General features: G+C 44.2%; 1 protein-coding gene across 2 annotated transcripts in view; it reads left to right on the forward strand.

The window, feature by feature from the left end:
* The window catches only part of slc39a11 (solute carrier family 39, member 11), a 709,353-nt gene that overhangs the window by 461,851 nt on the left and 225,362 nt on the right, over window positions 1–22,140 (forward strand). For both annotated transcript variants that reach the window (XM_085963742.1, XM_085963743.1), the window contains exon 6: window positions 7,099–7,168. In XM_085963742.1, the coding sequence (XP_085819868.1) occupies window positions 7,099–7,168 (70 nt within the window). The remainder of the gene's footprint in view (window positions 1–7,098; window positions 7,169–22,140) is intronic.

Genomic DNA, 22,140 nt, shown 5'->3' on the forward strand with positions numbered 1-22,140 from the left:
CAGAAGCAGGCCATTCGGCCCAACATGTTTTATGCTCCACACGGGCCTCCTCCCACCCTTCTTCATCTAACCCTATCAACACATCCTTCTATTCCTTTCTCCCTCACGTGCTTATCCAGCTTCCCCTTGAATGTATCTATTCTGTTCGCCTCAACTACTCCTTGTGGTAGCGAGTTCCACATTCTAACCACTCTCTGGGTAAAGAGGTTGCTCCTGAATTCCCTATTGGATCTATTAATGACTATCTTATATTTAAGTCCCCTAGTTCTGATCTCGCCCACAAGGGGAAACATCTTCTCTACGTCTACCTTATCAAACCCTTTCGTAATCTTGAAGACATCTATCAGGTTACCCCTCAGTCTTCTCTTTTCTAGAGAAGAAATGTCGTATAGGAAGGCGATTTATCCCAGCCTGTTCAATCACCTGAGAGATGTAACCTCTTGGGGAACATAAAAGGATTTAGACAGTCAGATTGTCCTTTCCTGATTTCATTTTCTCCTTTCAGTTTCTGTGGTTTTCTGATGTCACATGGCACTCCCAGTGTGAAAGTGGGAAACTGATGCCCTCTCAGTGTTGCTATGTAAGTGAGAGGTGAATAATAACAGCCCTGATTGACTCTTCCTCCAGCTTTCCATTTCTCCATGGTAACGCTCAGAGCCTACAGATGACACCTCCCCACAGCGGCATGGTTGATGGCAGGAACTCCGCACGTGTGCAACCACAGAGCAGAAACAAGAGTAGGGAAATGGAAATAAGAGGCGAGCTGTTTCAGAGAGCTGGCACAGGGGTGATGGGCTGAATGGGTTCCTTCTGTTCTGTCCTGATTAGCTGACTATTCCAAACATTTGAATAAAGAAGTTCTTGATATTTGGTTTAAGTTTACTTTTGACTAATTTATATTCATCTTTTCCGGTCTTGCTATGAATTCATTGTCACAGTTTACTTAGTGTGACTCATGATCCAGCAGAACAGGACTTCGTGTTCTCCAGAGAGTATTTGATCAACCAGATGCAGATTAATATCCCTCAGTCTCATTCTTACTTATATTTACAGAGATATTCTCAAAACGAGTTAAACACACAAGAGTTCTTCACAAGAGTGGTCAGCACGTGGGCAGCATTAGGGGGAGTGTAGGGTTGTTTTGGATGGATGAATTAAAATGGGCCCAGCGGCCTTCCTCATCTGTAATTATCTTCTTGAGTGGACTTTCAGGTAGGATAATACGGGCAAAAACCTGGAATCATTTAAGAACTAGCTGGACGCTGCGACGAGGGACAGTAAGATCTTTCTGGATGGATGAGCTGTGTGGAGATAAATCGCCTTCCTATACGACATTTATTTTGCATTCATGAGGCACAGTCCGAACCGCTTTTGCTGGAAGTCAGTTATCCATTGCTGTCAGACAGTCGGATTGTCCATTCCTGCTTTTATTTTCTCCTGGAGCTGGACAAAACATTGTTGTAACATCTAGTGATGCTCGTTACTTGTTAATTCTCTGTTTGAATTCTCTAGTTGTAGGATCATAGCCGTAACCTGAATAACCTTGTTATGCGCAAGGTGTCAGGCTTGGCTCAGTGGTACCACTGTTGCTTCTGAGCCAGAAGGTCACAAGTTCAAGTCCCACTCCAGAGACATGAGCACATAATCTGGGCCGACACTTCACTGCAGTACTGAGGGCGTGCTGCACTGTCGGAGGTGCCATCTTTCAGATGAGACGTTAAACTGACGCCTGCCCCCTCAGGCGGACAGGAAAGCTCCCACGGCACTATTTGAAGAAGGGTGACCATGTCATTCATGAAAGAAAGACTTATGAAATAATACTGAGCAGCCTACGGGTGGCGCTGTCCAGGGAGAGTATAAATACTTGGGCACGGGCCCAGCTTGCGCAGGACATTCTTAACAGGAACTGGTGAAGGACACAACTAGACCTCCATGTTGTAAAACAGTTGGTTAAAGCTTTGTTTAATGCTTAGACCAAGTGCCTAGTAGTTTTCTTATGTCAAAGAGTATGCAAGTTCTCCTGGTGTCCTGGCCAATATTTTATTCCTCAACCAACCACATTGATGCTTGTGGGACCTTGCTATCTGCAGATTAGCTGCTGCATTTCCCTACCTTACAACAGTGTCTATGCCAAAGAAGCAGAACGTGATAATGAGAAGTGAGTCAGAAGAATAAAAAATAATCTCCTTTGAGTTTTAATATTTTGGTGTGATCCCTTCATCAGTGACTGGACTCGAGGAGTTTATGTCACGCTGCCATCAGGCTCTGTGGTCTGTCAGTGAGTGAACTGTACCTGCTGACAGGTGTTTGTTTTAGGTGCGTATATTGTGCGTGGGAATAGCTTTATTCCTGTAATAATACTGTTTTGTTTCCGCATCATCGTGTGTGCAAAGGCTTCAAGCCCAAGGAAACATTTATTTCTCTGAACCTGTCCGCAGTCTATGGGTTAACACAGAACGATGTCAAGTTGCGTGTTTGGAAAAAAAATCTGAAACGAAATGATATTTGTGTTGTTGTCCCATGTAAGTTATTTGCGAGTGGAATGCAACTCTGTTCTTGGGAAAGCTAAATGAGGCGGAGCTTGATAAACAAGGCAGAAATGCCGCATGATGCAATACAATCCAATCCCTTCACCTTTGGGAATTCTTGCAACCCGAGCTCAGAAAGATGGAATGAAACTGTCCGCACTCCACAGTAGCAATTAAAGGCCCTGAGTAAAATGGGTTTCGGCAGTTTGAAAATTGCCTTTTTTTAATAAAAGAGAAGAAAGAAATAAGTTATACATTATTAAAATACAATATAGTGACACGTTCTTCAACATTCAACTTGCAATTATTGTTTGAACCTTCCCCTGTAAACAGGTCAGGTCCATTCAGTGCCATGTATGAAGTTGGTGTGTAGTTGAGCCATGCACAATAGCAGGTTGATTCTGGTCTGTGCTGAGCGGACAGATGTCAGCAGCAATAGCGCGAGGGGCACTACATTTGGGCGAGCGCCCCTGGGCTGGACTGGAGCCCTACTTCAGCATGAGTCAGTACCTACGGGCAAGAGAAACAAGTTGTTAAAGTGGGCGAGTGGACAGAAAACTGAACTGGGTCCCGTGCCATCCTGTTCACTTGGTGACACGGGCTTTTATACTCCTGCACGCCGCACGACTTGCTGTCATCCTTTGTACCAAAGAGGTCACACAGGTTGAGGACGAGAGCCACGATTTTACCATTCGATCAAAAAGTACACCAAGAAATTCTATTGGAGTTGATACAAAAGTCGGCAGCAGTGAAAGGGATTGATTTCAGAAGGGCAGGCTTCAATGTTTAAAAGTCAGTTCTGAAACTAGATTAAAGTGTTCACTGTACTTTTGTTACAGATTGGTGATAGAGTTCTTGCTGTTGCGGGTTAATGCTGAATTACCTGCTGAGTACCTCTAATACACATCTGTTTCTGATTCTTTTTTATTTACAGATTTACTGCTTTAAAATTTTTCTAATGCAGTGGGTTTTTTCCCCTTGGTTTTGCAGATCTGAAGTTGTTTACTTCTCGGTTAAAAATAAGTATATTTTAAAACAGCAGTGGCTTTCGTACTGTGCAGTACTGCAGCCTCTGACATAATGCATATCATTTATAGCTCCCTCGTTAATACGGAATCAGATAAAATAATCTCTTTATAATAAAAACAGAAAATGCTGGAAACACTCAGCAGGTCAGGCAGCATCTGTGGAGAGAGAAACCGAGTTAACGTTTCAGGTCGATGACCCTTCGTCAGAACTGGAAAAAGTTGGAGATGGAACAGGTTTTTAAGCAAGTGTAGGCGGAAGGGAGGAAAGAACAAAAGGGAAGGTCTGTGATAGGGTGGAAGGCAGGAGAGATTAAGAGACAAAAGGTATGATGGTGCAAGGCGAAAGGAGATGGTAATGGGACAAGTTAAGAAACAAAAAATGACGAGATGAAGTGTAAATGGCAGAATGATCGACAACTGCCATGTGAGAGAGAGAGAAAAACAAGATGGGGCAGAGGTTATGGTCTGAAATTGTTGAACTTGATGTTGAGTGCAGAAGGCTGTAAAGTGCCTAATCGAAAGATGAGGTGCTGTTCCTCAAGCTTATGTTGAGCTTCATTGGAACAGTGCAAGAGGCCAAGGACAGAGGGGTCTGAGTGGGAGTGGAGCGGAGAATTAAAGTGACAGGCGACCGGAAGCTCAGGGTCCCCCTTACGGACTGAACGGAGGTGCTCCGCAAAGCGGCCACCCAATCTGCGTTTGCTCTCCCCAATGTAGAGGAGACCGCATCGTGAGCAGCGAATACACTTCTGTATCTAGTGGCCGCCTGTGATAAAAGTTAATTCCATTTTTTACTGATGTTAGCTCTGTCTTTATTGTGATCAGTGAATAAATATTGATGCTTGCAGATTATATCCATCAGTAATGTGACCAACTATTAAAGAGCTGCACAATAGCATCATTCAGTGGAAAAGAAACAGCAATACCTTGGTTGTGAGGTGTAGCCAGACAAAGGTCAATTTGATGCTTAGGTTTAATGTGAATTATTGGTAAACCAACCAAACCCATAAATGAACCAAGATTCTGATCTTAGTGGTCCCTTGTGAGTTACAACGTTCCATTTTGGGAAAAGGAAAGCACCCAGAAATATTTAAACCTCTGTCAGCATTAACAACAACAACCATATTGCTTAAAAACTTGTTCCATCTCCAACTTTTTCCAGTTCTGACAAAAGGTCATTGACCTGAAACTTTAACTCTGTTTCTCTCTTCACAGATGCTGCCTGACCTGCTGAGTATTTCCAGCATTATCTGTTTTTATTTCAGATTTCCAGCATCCGCAGTATTTTGCTTTTGTAACCTCTTTATAACGTGGCTTTTGTGATGATCTCCAATTACCTCACATCATGCACTTCTGCTATTGGTGCTCACACTAATAGAACCACTCGGTAAGATATCAGGAATGAGAATACTGGGGTCAGAGTTCAGCTTTTTCCTCTTGAGAAATAGTTGTCGCAAACATTGTTTTTGGGGTTGATTCACCTTCCCCAAGTGGTGCGAGAGGTCATTGATTTTGAGTTCACTGTTGTTTGGGAGATCTGATTTACACTGGCCAGGGATTTGTGATGAGAATAACGATGAGGCTGACAGCGCTCACCGTTAGAATGTAGGAAAACTGACAGCAACTTCCGGCGTCTGTACATGCGCAGTTAAACGCGGAAATCCAGAAGTTGCTGTCAGAGATACCCTGTTCCTCCACAGGGAGCGCTGTTGTAGTCCTCGCCGATAGACTGCACTGAAATCACTGCAACGGCGTGAACTTACTGTACTTGCCCACTAGTTCTGCACTAAAAACGGCTGACACAGTTAGGACTGGTGCATTCAGGAGTAAGTAAGTTTTTAATGGCGTGATAAGTGATAATTACTGTTGAACAACCTTTGTGGCCCTGAAATATTCATTTTACAAGCGTGGAGTCTCATTCCCTCAGAAGAAAATTAGTGTTGGAGATTTTTTTTAAATAAAAATGTATATTTTTATTTTACCTTTTGTCTCTTTCATCTCTCTACCTTAATCCCATCTGTATTTCCCAAACTTTATTTTGCTTTCTGTATATCATTTAAATCTAATTTATATTTCCTGCTTTATACTTCCTGGTTTAGCCTCTGTGTGGCTCAGTGAGAATTCCTCAATCTGATTGGTTGAAGCGCCTCGCTGTTTCTTTCCCTGTTCACAGATCCCCTGTAGAGGGTGCTGCGCTGGAAAAGACGCAGGATTAGAGGAAATCGCCGCTGACAAGCCCACAAAAAGTCTGTGGGCAGCTATCAGCGAGGTGAATGGCGAAAGCAGTTCCTTTGCCACTGAGAACAAAATCTGAGCCCGTGGCTTTTCCAAACCTGATCATGCTCCCTTGTTTTTTCAATTGGATTGAAACCATGTGACATTCTGAAATGACGGCATTCTGTGGCTGCCCTCAGTGGTACTGCACACTTGTAAAATTGAACTTGTGTAAGACCCTCTTGACCAAGCTGCCTGGGATCTGCAGTTGCATCACATGTAAAAATCCCTATTAACAGATTAACTTGAGCATTGCTGTGACACTAAAGCTGGTGTGTAAATGGACCCTTAATTAAAATCAAAACTGCTGCAATGCTGCAGCTGTCACTGTAGATTTACACTACAGTTTGACTGCACCACCAGTTTGAGAGCAATTGCTGCTAAGGGGGAAGTGCCATTGCAAGACCCATGACATACTGTGGGCTGCAAATCGCACTCTCTCCCACTATCACTTATAATTGCACTTTTAAACTCCCAGCTGGCTAGTCTTTGGTCACCCATTCGCCGCAATCCTTCTGCAGCCATTGATTTGCTCAGCTACTCACTCACTTCCACCTTTGATACTTTTTCCCCAGCAAAACCTTTACTCTCTCCCATCCTGGTTGTTCCCCTTGGTATGGTCGGGTGCTCCATCAGTGGCTGCTGGTGTAGGGTGCTCCACCAATGGCTCTTGGTGTAGGGTGCTCCACCAATGGCTCTTGGTGTAGGGTGCTCCACCAATGGCTCTCGGTGTAGGGTGCTCCATCAGTGGCTGCTGGTGTAGGGTGCTCCATCAGTGGCTCTTGGTGTAGGGTGCTCCATCAGTGGCTCTTGGTGTAGGGTGCTCCATCACTGGCTCTTGGTGTAGGGTGCTCCACCACTGGCTCTCGGTGTAGGGTGCTCCACCACTGGCTCTTGGTGTAGGGTGCTCCATCAGTGGCTGCTGGTGTAGGGTGCTCCATCAATGGCTCTTGGTGTAGGGTGCTCCATCAGTGGCTGCTGGTGTAGGGTGCTCCATCAGTGGCTGCTGGTGTAGGGTGCTCCATCAGTGGCTGCTGGTGTAGGGTGCTCCATCAGTGGCTGCTGGTGTAGGGTGCTCCATCAGTGACTGCTAATATAACAGGGTAATTTTTCGATACACAATAAAGAAGAAATGGGTTAGGAAGAGTTTTCCAGGCTGTATGGTCTCCTTCAGGTAGAATCTGAGAGGCAAACAAAAGGAAAAGCTCCACATGCCGAGCCTGCCCTTTCCTATTACTGATGCTTGTTTTGTTGTGGTTCTGTTTCAGAGGGTTTAGCAGTGGGAGTTGGATTTGGCGCTATTGGCAAGACTGCATCTGCGACCTTTGAAAGTGCACGGTAAGCCTGGGTTCTGTACATCTTTCGCAGTCTGAGGTCTTCCTGCCCCTCAAATCTGTCAGTTATACCGGAGAGTAATTTATTGCCTTGTTATAGCAGCTGCCTCACCTCAGGGAAGGGAAAAGCTAATCATGTGGCTTAGCCTTCAAGGTAAGAACAGTGGGGAGAGCAGAAAATTGTTTCTCAGACCTGCTGGCTAAGAGATCGGGAGAGGAAAAGAAGAATGACAAAATGTAGGTTGAAGTGCACAGTATAAGAATTTCACTGCACTGACTGTATGTTCAGGAATACAATAAGAGGTGGATGCAGTGGCAGTCCAGAGTGAGAGCTAATTAAAAGCTCACTGCTGTATTTTGTAATGTGGTCCTGGCATTCTGCATGTTCTGGTGTATAATTTTAACCTCTCCACCATTGGCGGCCGTGCCTTCTGATGCCGAGACCCGAAGCTCTGGAATTCCCTCCCTAATCCTCTCTGCCTCTCTCTCCTCCTTTAAGACGCACCTTCAATCCCATCTCTTTGACCAAGCTTTTGGTCACCTGGCCTTATGTGGCTCAGTGTCAGATTTTGTTTGCTAATACTTCTGTGAAGCGACTTGGGACGTTTTACTACATCAAAGGCGCTATATAAATACAAGTTGTTGTTGTTGTTATAATGTAACGAATGCCCCGTAAGCTGGTATAAAAACGATCCTGATGAAATGAAGACCCAGTAGTCTTGTAACAAAAAGAGTTTTATACCCGAGAGCCTTTTAGACACACTGAACTTCAGCCACTGGACATTGTATGAACACCAGCTCTCGTTCGCCATGATGTCTCCGCATGTGTAATGTAAGTTGCCCTCAAAAAGTTAGGGAACACAACAAGGACTCGACAGAGCAACTTTTTTTGAGAGCATGAATCTTTCTCCTTTTTCTGGATTGTTTTCTACCTTTTTAATTCCTGAGCTCCCTGAGCCAAAGGTTAACTTGTGCCGGAGAAGTAGGCTGAGGTGATCCTGATCTGTCATGCAAAAAGAAGCCGGGGTGTCTGTGCCCCGGATTTCCCCTCTTCCCTTCCCTGTGGAAAGCATATGGCCTTTGCTTTGCACCTCTGCACTGTGACGTGCCTGAGATCAATAATTCACAGAGTGGCGCATTGAACTCACATCTTAACCTCTGAACGGAGCATCCAACACACTGCACCACTATGACACCAAACCATTTATTAAACTTCAGTTCAAAGAATAAATAGCAACTTGTGTCTGGCAACTGTTAAATATAAAACCTTCCTAGATCCTGACCTTCAAAACCAACTCAAAATGTTGTTCCTGGATTGAGGTCAGGCCACCCTTTGAACATCTTTTCATACTCAGTGGCTGGGTAGCTTTTATCTTTTCCGTGATGTATAAGAAATGCAGGCTGTGCAGGCAAAAATAAAACCGCCTGATCCCAGTATATTCAGGTGATGTAAATACTGCTGGACTGTGACTTTCAAGAACACCAAGTAAAGAGACACACTTCAGCTATCCAATCGCACCGAAAGAAACAGGATTTTTTGTTAAAGCTGCAGTGAATAGAGAAATACCATCTTTGAAGCTCACACTCGAGTTGCAGTCCAACATTTTGATGGGATTCTCTTCCAGTGTGTACATTTTTTTCGTCAATTAACACTTTTCAAGCGGTATATGTTGCTGCAAAACCGGAAAGTCAGATGATGTACCTTGAACTATGAACTGTCGTGCTGTGGAGAGGCACAACTCACAACACCAAAGTCAGGCCACAGTTCCTCTTTGTAGTGTATTCTAGGTGGAATTGCATTGTTGTGATCATCTCTTCAACTGGGTGCACAACTTTCCTAGATTTCGGTTGCTAAGCATTATTTTAATGAACCAGACATCAAATGTGTCAGGTGTCAGGTAAACAGGGCTGGGCAGCCTCAGAATTTCCGGTTAATCCTCTGCACTTCAGAGTGGCTGAAATGTCCAGCGCCCAGAAGCCTGGTAGCTTTTATTTTTCTTAATACAGAACCAAATTTGTCTTTTAACAATCAACAGGAGAATGTCTGCTTTTCTCTATAATCACCTTCCCAGTACCAACATTGAGAACACACAAAAAGCAGGCAATTATTTGTCTTGTATTTAAAAAAAATGAAATTTGCCCCATAGCAGTTTTTACCTTGGCTCGCCCTAATAGAATTCAATTTTCTTTCGTTAAATTAAGGCATTTAAGGAGCTTTTATATGCTTGGTTCCACAGTTATGTGCAGATGTACTGATCTGCTGTATACTCTGGGATCCAGAAAAGCTGCTCTCTGATGCTCTCATCATATTTCCCAGATTTCAGTTCTTGTAAACATTTCAAGACCATTTATGAATCCTTGACAATAAGCATTATTTTGCATCAGAGTGAAATTTGCTTGAGATGAATAAAAGGACATTTATGTCTGGAATGCTTTTAATTTAATCGGCTATAGAGATTGTAGCTGATAGTAACCACAGTTAGGGACAGCCAAGAATTTACTGAGCTACATTTATTGAAGCCTGCTGTCTAATCCTGTGACCTGAGCTATAGGTTGGCCTCCTGCCTTTGATTGGAACAGGAAACCTTTTAAACATTGCAGTACAAAACTGAATGTGGCACTCGGCAGACCTTCTCATTTGGAGTAGGTGACAGTTACGATCTGTGGTACTGTGCCTGTAACCAAAGATGAAGTAATCTTTACCAAGCTGCAAGAATAAGTAGCATTTCCTTCATTTATAAAGAAAGACTTGCATTTATATAGCGCCTTTCACGACCACCGGATGCCCCAAAGCCTTTTACAGCCAATGAAGTACTTTTTGAAGTGGAGTCACTGTTGTAATGTGGGTAACACGGCAGCTAATTTGAGCACAGCAAGCTCTCACAAACAGCAATGTGATATTGACCAGATAATCTGTTTTTGTTACATTGATTGAGGGATAAATATTGGCCCAGGACACCGGGGATAACTCCCCTGCTCTTCTTCGAAATAGTGCCATGGGATCTTTTACATCCACCTGGGAGAGCAGACGGGGCCTCGGTTTAATGTCTCATCTGAAAGACGGCACCTCCGACAGTGCAGCGCTCCCTCAGCACTGCACTGGAGCATCAGCCTAGATTTATGTGCTCATGTCCCTGGAGTGGGACTTGAACCCTCAACCTTCTGACTCAGAGGCGAGGGTGCTACCCACTGAGCCACAGCTGACACTTACTGCAGTTAATTGATGGATGCTACATATTTGAGAGAAAATCTTGTTCATCGAGCAATATGTTGAGGTCTCTCTGTCTCGCCAATAAAATAGCCCTGTGAGTAAACAAGATACATTCAGTGGGCTATCTATTTCAGTACAGCAATTGTAAAATGGAATTTACTGCTGAGGTTTCAGCAACCTTGACTTTCTTCTCAACATCTTCAGCATGGTGATAGATCTGTAGATTACACTGCACCTGAATTATGTTCACCTTATAGTCTTCAATATACCAATCTCAACCTACACATCGGTCAGCTTGTACCACAGGGTTAGGGTACAAAGATGTGCAGCAATGTCATGCAGCTTTAATCTAGTTGTGTATTGTTTCATTCTTCTGTGGGTCATTTGCTATCAATCAATGACAGGAGTTCAGTCGCTAGAAATGCAGTGTGTTCTTGTATTGCGGGAACACATTGCTGCCTTTGTCAGTACTGCACTTGGGGAAAACTGCACCTAATAGAATCAGAAGTGATGTAAGAAAACTACTAGGCACTTGGTCTAAGTATTAAACAAGGCTTTAATCAACTGTTTTTCAACATGGAGGTCTAGTTGTGTCCTTCACTTGTTCCTGTTAAAGAATGTCCTGAGCAAGCTGGGCCCATGCCCGAGTATTTATACTCTCCCTGGACAGCGCCACCAGCAGGCCGCCCAGTATCATTTCATAAGTCATTTCCACATGAATGACAAGATTCATGTCAAGAAGTGCTGTAAGATTTGATTACACTGTGGGAATTAAACTTCTTGTGTTTAGAGAAGCACTCTGTCATGCATGAATTGATAATTGGCAGTCTAACTGAATAATCAAACCTTTCTCCACAATTTCCTTACATCCTTGATCAATGATAAATGGATCCCCAAAGGGTCATGCTTGCTCCGACCGTGGCATCTAGAGAGTGGTAATAGCCCTTTATAATTGAGGAATCCTTAATATGATCAATTTCAGTTCCCAGTCCATTCCTCTCCATCGGTTGTGACATAACTTTGTCAGACTTTCAACAAGCACTCGATAGGGTTCTTCTATTTAATGAAATATTAAATCACCGCCATGTTTATAAGAATGAGCAGTAACATCTACTGAGTTATCGATGCAATTAAGTTTCGGGCTTTGTTCAGGAAGGTCATAAGGATAGTGAGCAAGCAGTGGTGCTCTTCAGAGTTGAGCTTCAGGGATGTCAATACATTATCACGATCCAGGGCCCGAGAAAACATGGGCCTACTGTTACCATTAGATCTAGCATCCAGAATTCAGTACCTCAACAACAACTTACATTTATATAAGCGCCTTTAATGTAATAAAACATCCCAGGGCGCGTCACAGGAGCGTTATTAAAAAACAAATTTTGACACCGAGCCATATAAGGAGATGTTCGGGCAGATGACCAAAAGCTTGAGGAAAGAGAAGTAGAGAGGCGGAGAGGTTTAGGGAGGGAATTCCAGAGCTTAGGACCTAGGCTGCTGAAGGCACGGCCGTCGATGGTGGAGCGATTAAAATCGGGGATGCTCAAGAGGCCAGAATTGGGGGAGGGCAGAGATTTCAGGGGGATTAGAGGGCCGGAGGAGATTAGAGATAGGGAGAGGCGTTGTAAGATGAACAGTGACAAAGGGAACAGCATATCTGCTTGGGGGGTGTTGGGTCTGATTCTGGGAGAAAGTCTATAGACGTTTGAGACCAGCCAACCCTGTTCTAACGGGCATTTCCCTGTAAAATTACAAAGGAATGTGGATGCTGTTTCTTTGGAGGATGTGGAACCTGTGAGTAGTGCGTACAGAACATGCACCTGCAAAGTTGTTTCTTTTTTTGGCACTGAATGTTAAATGTAGACCACATTTCTTAATTCATAGTATTTCTGTTCTCAGGTTACAAACTGTTAGTGCGATCTACCACAAGGTTTAACTCGCTGTTATTCAACATGCCTGATATCAATCCTCATTAATCTCAGGAGAAGACATTTTACCATCTGCTCCTCTGTCCCCTTCCCCCCCCCCCCCCGCCCCCCCGTTTTTGTACCTGTTAGTCTCTTCTTAGGCAGAACCGAGGATGACTTGCTTCCACATTAAAAATGAGTCCGCAGGTGACTGATGAGTCCAATGCGGGACCTACAGTCTCGGTCACAGGTGGGGCGGGCGGGTAGGGTGCTTGGGTTGACGTGCGCTCCTTGCGCTGCCTGCGCTTGGCTTCCGTTTGCCCCCGGCGAAGAGACTCGAGGTGTTCGGCGCCTTCCCGGATGCTTCTCCTCCACTTTGTGCGGTCTTGGGCCAGGGATTCCCAGGTGTCGGTGGGGATGTTACACTTTTTCAAGGCGGCTTTGAGGGTGTCCTTGAAGTGTTTCCTCTGCCCACCTGGGGCTCTCTTACCGTGTCGGAGCTCCGAGTAGAGCGCTTGTTTTGGGAGTCTCGTATCGGGCATGCGGACAATGTGACCCATCCATCGGAGCTGATTGAGCGTGGTCAAAGCTTCGATGCTGGGGATGTTGGCCTGAGCAAGAACAGTGACGTTGGTGCGCTTATCCTGCCAATGGATAGTGCAAATGTATACACAGACTATTGAAAATTCCAGTGTTTCATTATATTTACAAATTTAGATTTGCAACCAGCTGTCTTTCTGTACAGATACAGTCCTCACCATTTTCACTGTTCTGAGGACTCACTGTCAATTATAGGGAACTTGCAACTACCTACATCTCTGTCAAATAGCTTTAACCTTGAATCTCCTCATTGCAACTAGACATTAGCTTTTCAGTTTCTGTGCTTGCCCGCCTGCAATTTAAAAGGGCACAAGCCTTTTTTGTCAAACCTGTAGGGGTGATACTGAGTTGTCCCAGTGTCATCAGACGGGAGCAGAAACCATTAAGGCAAGTGCCCTCGGGCACCACAAATAGCCAAACAATAAATAACTACATGCAATACAGCGACATTACACAAATAATAATTAAATCAGCATGTAATTATGCATGAGGAAAGGGACTAATTGGGTGGCTCTTTTAAAGAGCAGCCACAGTGCTTGGCCAAATGGTTTCCTGGTGCTATGAAATTCTGTGGGGCTGAAGTTGGCCAACAGCAGTAGTGCAGAACAGGCTGATAGAGAATTGGCAGTCTGTTTTACGCCGAGCCCAATTTTCTTTTCCATTGAAGTCAAACAGGCACCCGATTCACTACCAACCCGTTTTGAGCTACTGCCATTGACCAATTTCACCCTTTATGAATCTGTGAAGAGCAAAGAGCGGCATTAATGACCTCAGATCTACAGGGGGTTAGCTGGAATGAGGAATGACCAAAGAAGCTTAAAATCACTAGCCCAGGGAGAAAGCGGGGAGAGAACCTTGATAGAAGTACTTAAGGTATAAAATTGTATGGATAAGGTGAACCCAGAATATTACTAAACAATAAGTGAGGTCAGTAGGACAAGAAAGCACGGCTGAAAAGTCAAGTTAGCACATAGATCAGAGGAACTACCTTGCTGAAAGGGTGATAACTGTTCTACCAGGATAGGTAGAACCAAAGACATTAGAGGCACCAAGATACAGTTTGATGCTAGGCTTAGGGTATGAGAGAGACAGCTTTCATTGGCCTGAATGGCCTTTGTTTTCCTCTCGCCCTTGACTTCTCCATCGGGTCTTAAATCTATACAAACCACTGCTGTAAATGTGTTCAGTGTTTTTACTGGCTCGGCACAATCAGCTTTCACCGCTGCTAACGGGCGATTTCTGTAAGCTAAAGTTGGCTTCCTGTGGAGCTCGTATCTTCGAAGCAAATATTTGGAAACAGTCAGTAGCAGTACTGAGGTGTGCAAATGTGTTGGTAATGTAGCCACCATGGTACAGAAGGAAATCACAAGACTCCTAATCATAATAATACTGCGCGAACAGACAGTCTGTCTTTTTTACCCCCCCCCGCCCCCCCGTTTTAAAGTATTTATTGCTGCAGCAACTGGGTCTCTACCCATCAGATATTTCTTCACGCTCATATCGCCAGCTGTGTCCGATTTCCCATGCAGAAATAACTTTCTACGTTCTGCCCAATTTAGACATTCATTTGTACTGATAGCGACTTGAGTCATTTTCTGGTAACGGATGATTGGGTTGATTTGAAAAGAGCATTTTCTCACACAAAAGCTTTGCATTAGCAAGTGTGTTCTCAAACCTGGCAATGAAAATCTGCTATAAAAATTGCTGCAATCTTGCACACCTACCTCTGCCTGTGATTATGCCAACTGAAGGTTGCGTGGTAAGAAAACAACATATTGATTATAATAGGGTGTGGTGAACTATTAGGATTATGTTGCTTCCCTATGCAACTGTTTGTCAAATACGGTTGAATATGGCAACTACCTGTTGCATTGTTACATTATAGGGGGCTACTAGTCCCAGAAACATATTAAAATACATTTATTTCACTACTTAAAAAAAAAAGCAGCAGCTCGTGGCTTGGTGGGCAAATGCACTCCCGAGTGCGGTCCCAGGTTCAATCCCCAATCAGTGCCGGGTTACTTGATCTCAACTGAGGCAGTAGGAGGGGTGTTAAGTTGGCCACAATCTCCTCATGCTTTAGGAGAAGGCAAAAAAAAGCTAGGTCCCTCCTCCTGCTGCCTGAAAGGTAGAGGCAGAAACCTTCATCACGTTTAAAAAGTACTTGGATATGCACTTGAAATGCCGTAACCTGCAAGGCTACGGACCAAGAGCTGGAAAGTGGGATTAGGCTGGATAGCTCTTTTTCAGCCGGCACAGACACGATGGGCCGAATGGCCTCCTTCTGTGCCGTAAACATCTATGATTCTATTACTGCCATCCAGTTTCCTGGATTCAGCTCAGCTTGTGATGTCCTTCAGGGGAAAATCGCCTGTTCACCCTTATTGTACAGGCTCACCCGTGAAGATTCGAGTGCTGCAGGGTTGTAATGGCTTTACGGAATATCAGAAATGCAAAGATCCTGACCAAATAGATGCTAGAACCTTCGTTGGGTCAGTACTTGTATTCCAGGTCAACTAAAGTCTTAAAAAAACGAGAACAGAATCTAACAGATTTTCTGTCTAACGTTTGAATACAGAGGGACTAACATTTCTGTCTGTTTGATTTGCTGTTATTCTATTTCTTTTCTTGCACATTACTTTGTACAGCTGCAAACATGTCTGCATCAGCACTGGGGTAAAAATTAAATTAGACAATCGGGGACGATTTCCACTGGCTATTTTGCAGCAAAATTGAAACTGAATACATTTCTCTTCAAATTGTTATACTAGATAGTTTCCATTAATTAATTGTTAGACCATTGAAAGGCTAATTCTTCCTTTTTGCAAAACACATTTGAATTCACTATCTGCTGCAGTGTGCCTCATCTTACATTTTCAACTAATATGGTTCCAAGAACACGATTCAGGAAAGCCACATTTGATTTTCCTAAGTGGGAAGCCCGAGATTAGGTGATCGGTGCACTTGCCTTTTTATATAAATAAACCTCTGTCTGAAGAGAGCACCACTGTGTTTCTTTTCTATGGCTTCATTTTAAGAGACAATACCATTCTCAGTCTTGGACTGTGTACTGCTGAAGATCTGAATTCCATTAGCACTACCTTTTCAATATACTTTAGTGCAGAACCGTCAGTGAATTTACAGATGGTGTTTGCCTCGAACAATGAGCTTGCTGTGAGGAGTATTCTTGGGCACAGCAGATTATATAACGGAGACTAAATGGCTGATGGCTCTGTTGCTATGGCACAGCGGTCTGGCCAGATTTGTACTGAACAGTCTAATGCCAGTATACACATAATACAACGTAAGTGTCCCAGTCCCACGACTGACATCCTTAACATCACGAGCACAATTCATCCAAACACAGGCCTGGAGTTTCCGCTCGCTTGCACTGGGTTTTTTTGGCGCAGTTCCCCCGATATTGGCGTAACCGGAGTAAAAGATCACGGAATTTTAAGCGCAAATTTCTCGTTGCCGTGATCTTTTGCGCTAGTTTCTAAAAACATAAGAGCTAGAAGCAGGCCCCACCCAAAAACCGGCCACGCCTCCAGATCAAATTAATCACCATTGGGAGTTTCCACTAATTGCTCTAGTTTGCGGGCCTTCGAGGAGGCTCCAGAAATTAAACCTGAAACTTTGGGTGCAAAATAGGTATGTTTTAAAAGATTTTGAATGAAATTTACTAAGGAACTGACTACTGTACCCCAATCTAACTTGAAAATAGTTTTGTATTTTTATTTAAAAGTCTTTATTAGTAATTTAAAATCGGATTACTCACAGGCGGTGGATTGGCACCGTGATTTAAAATGCTTATTTTTTGTGACAAACCCATTTTCAGCTGTAATAATCAAACTTTACCAAGTTACCACTTTTAAAACATATTCTCTGATATATGTAAAGCAAGATTTTTTTTAAAATTACGTCTGCCCAATTGCGCTGGTCCTTGGCAGATTTTGCTTTCGCCGATATGCAAATGAGCGGAAACCCAGGTTTGGGGGGGGGGGGGGGGGGGACATTTTTCAAAACCGGCGCAATTTGCGCCGGAATCACCGATTGCGCCCAAAGCGGAAACTCCACCCCACAGTGTTTAAGGTTATATGTCAGCATTGTAAAGCAAGGCTGCTGAAATGAAAAGAGCTTTGCTTTGTTCATTCCGCTCCACAGACTGTGGATAGGTCAGATCTGGGGAAAACCAGGATCTCATTCTGAAACATTTATTGGAGACGGCCATTTGATCTTCCTACAAAATGTCACCGCATCTTCAAGTCACAGCTTATTTCCTCTTTATTACTTGCTGTTGCGTTGTTCTTTCTCTATCACGAGGAAGGCTTAATTCTAATAAATTCTGCTTTTACCTTTACAAGCTGGAAATCATACTGGCCAGATGTGGTCCAGCTGTGGGCCCAGTTGCAGAACATAAGAACATAAGACGTAGGAGCAGGAGTAGGTCATTTGGCCCCTCGAGCCTGCTCTGCCATTCAATAAGATCATGGCTGATCTGATCTTAGCTTCAACTCCACTTCCCTGCCCGCTCCCCATAACCCTTGACTCCCTTACCTTTCAAATATCTGTCTCTCTCCACCTTAAATATATTCAATGACCCAGCCTCCACTGCTCTCTGGGGAAGAGAATTGCAAAGATTCACGACCCTCTGAGAGAAGAAATTCCTCCTCATTTCCGATTTAAAAGGGTGCCCTCTTATTCTGAAACTATGCCCCCTAGTTCTAGATTCCCCCAAGAGGGGAAACATCCTCTCTGCATCTACCCTGTCAAGCCCCTTCAGAATCTTATATGTTTCAATAAGATCCCCCCCCTCATTCTTCTAAACTCCAATTAGTATAGGCTCAACCTTTCCTCATAAGACAACCCCTTCATCTCAATGACTCCTTCATGGAATGCGCCGCGACACTCCAGAGCCCCAGGTTTTGTAATGGGACTTGCTGGGAGCTCAGACAGCATTGCCAACCCACATCCCAGTCTGCACGAATCATCTTCAGTGATCATCGTGTTAAAACCTTTCAAAATGCAGTGCGAGACCTCCCGGGACGAATTGCCCAAACCCGTGGTGTCCTGAATTCAAGCCAGCTCACCAGAGTCGTATAACCTGTTTCTTAGCCACCATCAAGAAGGGCTTCCAATTTTTGTCTGGTTTGGTGTCATCAAGGCAAACATTGCACCCGTGGGAACGCTCACTGAAAAATTCCTATTCTTTAAATGGGAGCTTGCGTGAGGGATAGCTCTGCACTTCTAATGTTGCTCTTTGGCAATTCTTTCTGTGTGCAATCATCAAAATGCCCAATTCACTGCTAGTTTGCCACATAATTGTTACCATCTGCCCTGAGAAATACTTTTTTTTCCCCTCTCTTTGCCCAGAAAAAGAAAGCTCAGGTTCCCCCCCACCACTCTCTCTCTCTCTCACTCATTCACTTACTCACAGGACAGCACGATGAGCTCCAGCCACTGGTTTCACTCATTCACTTACTCACAGGACAGCATGATGAGCTCCAGCCACTGGTTTCACTCAGCAGAATGATGGGCATTGATTATGGCAGCCATTTGGAAATATTTTTTTCTTCATTACTCACGAAGAGGTATTTATCCGTGAAAGATCAATGTTGTAGTTCATGTTTCTTAACTGCAAGCCATGTTTTTCGATCATGTGATGTAAGAGTCTAGTTTCACAGAACAATACATTTATTCAAAGAATCACTGATAGTTGAGCAGCTTTATTGAAAGACCCATCCGTCTTGATTGCTTTTAATGTCTCCCTGAAGGAGGTAGATCACAAATTCAGGTCACTGTGCATTTTGTAGTGTTGCACCCCCGTAACATCGTCCGACTCCACCCCTGCCTCAGCTCATCTGCTGCTGAAACCCTCATCCCTGCCCCTGTTACCTCGACACTTGACCATTCCAACACTCTCCTGGCCGGCCTCCCATCTTTCACCCTCCATAAGCTTGAGCCCATCCAAATCTCTGCTACCCGTATCCTAACTCGCACCAAGTCCTGTTCACCTATCACCCCTGTGCTCGCTGACCTACATTGGCTCCCGGTCCAGCAACGCTTCTTCAAAATTCTCATCCTTGGTTTTCAAATCCCTCCATGGCCTCGCTCCTCCCTATATCTGTAACCTCCTCCAGCCCTACAACCCTCCGAGATCTCTGCGCTCCTTCAATTCTAGCCTCTTGCGCATCCCCGATTTTAATCGTTCCACCATTGGTGGCCGTGCCTTTAACTGCTTAGTCCCTGAACTCTAGAATTCCCTCCCTAAACCTCTCCGCTTCTCTATCTTTCCTCCTTTAAGACACTTCTTTAAAACCTACCTCTTTGACCAAGCTTTTGGTCACCTGTCCTAATATCTCCTTATGTGGCTCGAGGTCAAATTTTGTTTGATAACGCTCCTGTGAAGCGCCTTAGGACGTTTTACGATATTAAAGAAAGAAAGAAAGACTTGCATTTATATAACGCCTTTCACGTCCACCGGACGTCTCAAAGCACTTTACAGCCAATGAAGTACTTTTGGAGTGTAGTCACTGTTGTAATGCAGGAAACGTGGCAGCCAATTTGCGCACAGCAAGCTCCCACACACAGCAATGTGATAATGGCCAGATAATCTGTTTTTGTTAAAAATAATACGATAGCAAAATACTGCAGATGCTGGAAATCCAAAATAACAACAGAAAATGCTGGAAAAACTTAGCAGGCCAGGCAACATCCGTGGAGAGAAATTAGAGTCAACGTTTCGGGTCAAAACCCTTTATCAAGACCTGTTTTTGTTATGTTGGTTGAGGGATAAATATTGGTCAGGACACCGGGGAGAACTCCCCTGCTCTTCTTCGAAATAGTGCCATGGGATCTTTTACGTCCACCAGAAAGAGCAGACGGGGCCTCAGTTTAACGTCACATCTGAAAGACGGCACCTCCAACAGTGCAGCACTCCCTCAGTACTGCACCCGAGTGTCAGCCTAGCTTTATGTGCTCAAGTCTCTGGAGTGGGACTTGAACCGACAATCCTTCTGACTTAAGGATGCTATATAAATGCACGTTGTTCTTACATACTTGAATAAAAATAGACATATACAGTACAATGTCATCGTGTACACCTGTATAAAACAGGCATCTCTTCTGAACGTAGGCTCTTCAATTGATATGTCAAGTGACAGGGCAGTTGCATTTTTTGACCTTTCGGGTTAGTTTTTGCTGCCTTTTTTTAGTTAATGTGTTGGTATATTTTGCAGTTTACTGCTGTTTTTCCTCCCCTGCCCCCCCACTGAATATTTCCCATTCAAGGGATTTGCTCCCAAGTGGAATTAGCCCCCACTGGATAAGATGGGTATTCCTCTGGGAATTTTGGTTGCCCTCGGAAAGTTTGAGGATGAGGAGGAGTCGCCGAGCAACAATCAGATGAGGCACCTGAGGCGGGGTCCAAGTGGTGATGTGCCTTCGCCATCATGGCCTCACCAGGGAGACCTTTCTGCAGGATTGGACCCTTAAGCTCTGGAATTCCTGGCCTAAACCTCTCTGCCTCACTACCTCTCTCTCCTCGTTTAAGACACTCCTTAAAACCTACCTCTTTGACCAAGATTTTGGTCACCTGCCCTAATTTACCCTTATGTGGCTCAGTGTCAAATGTTTTGTCTCACAATACTCCCGTGCAGCGCCTTGGGATGTTTTACTACGTTAAAGGCGCTATATAAATACAAGTTGTTGTTGTTAATGTAGCATCTTGCTTTGTAGTTTTGAGATGCTGGAAGTTGAAGGAGCACATGCACATTGAAAGAAGCGCACAATCTGTATACCTACCTGAATGTCGGTAAGTCACTACGCATCACGTAGCTAGGTTGTTTCACAATAAATTGAGGTATACTGCCCTTGGAAGATTCGAGTATGCAAAGTTTTATGTTGTACGTTGCCTCTTAAAGGTGTGCTCTCCTGAGATGCGAGTATGCACGTAATAAGGAGAATGGGCTTTAAGTTTATGGGGCGGTGCGGTGGCATGGGTCAGCAGTAAGAGTTGACAGGCTACACTTAATCGCAATCTTGTCCCATCTACCCAATAACTGGTGGGTAATCTTCTGTATCTGCTCGCAGGTCCTGCAGGTAATGTACACTTCATTGAGATCAGTTACCACAAGCTGATAGGAGTGCCACACTGCTGTCCTCTGTGGGGGAGGTGAGTGGCTCCTGAAGTGCCAAACAGGCCAATCCTTCTCACACCACTGCATGCATCTCCATATCTATTTTGCCTTCTAACAGACAGCAAGTTGAGTACTGAACAATTCCACCACTTACCCACAGAATCTGATTCATGCCTCCACACTGGGGTTGCCTTTGCTTTGTCTGTGCTTGGCACATCTCCCCTCAAACCGCCCCGCCCCCCACTTAACAAAGTGTGGCAAATGTGTAGAATTAATTTTGAAGCTTCACAAAGGCACAAACAAGGGGCCAAATCTTCCTGGAAATCTAACGGCGTGTTAAAGACGCACACCATTATTAATGTGTAAATCAGCCAGCAAGTTCAGGGGATGAAGAGATATGATGTGAGTTGCTAATTGGTCAATTTACACCGCTCCCCTGTTTGCCTTTCACAAGTGGTGTCTTGCCAGTAGCCTCCCTGTTATTTTTAAGAACTTGCTGAATTTGCACATTAATTGCCCATTAAACTCACCGCAGAAAGGTGGGTCTCATAATTAATAGCATAATACACTTTTAATGTGTGATAATTGTTAATCCTATGCCAATCAACCTTGCCAGCCCAGAAAGGGGACAATTTAAACTGTTGAGTCTTATTCCTGCACGTAGTAAATTGTTGTTAGAGATATTTTTTAAATTTTTACTTTTCCTTTCTGTCTCTTTTTTCTCCCTCTCTCAATCCAACCTTTCTTTCCTTCTCTTTATTTATCTTTCTGTAGCTGAGTTGACTCTAATTCACCTGCTCTAATTTACCTTCCTTCTCCGTCGTTCCTTTGTTCTCACTCCTTAAAACTCATTGGTTAAGGAGATAGACTGTTGGTCCCACTGTTCACTAAGGTCCCAGATGCCCCATGGCCCTCACCGTGCCGTTATCAAGTTGCACTTCCAGCAAGTTACGGCGCAAAAGTTTTTCAAGCTGAAGGGTGCAGGAAAAGTCGAACTAATGGTGTACGCTACGAGATGCCCCGCTCCCACGAGATTTGTCTCAAGGCACTGGTAAGGAGTGTGATGGAATACTCTTCACTTGCCTGGATGAGTGCAGCTCCAACAACACTCAAGAAGCTCGAC

This window comes from Somniosus microcephalus, chromosome 21 (assembly GCF_052327205.1).
Source record: "Somniosus microcephalus isolate GS21.2 chromosome 21, FLI_Smic_1.0, whole genome shotgun sequence".
Taxonomy (NCBI): domain Eukaryota; kingdom Metazoa; phylum Chordata; class Chondrichthyes; order Squaliformes; family Somniosidae; genus Somniosus; species Somniosus microcephalus.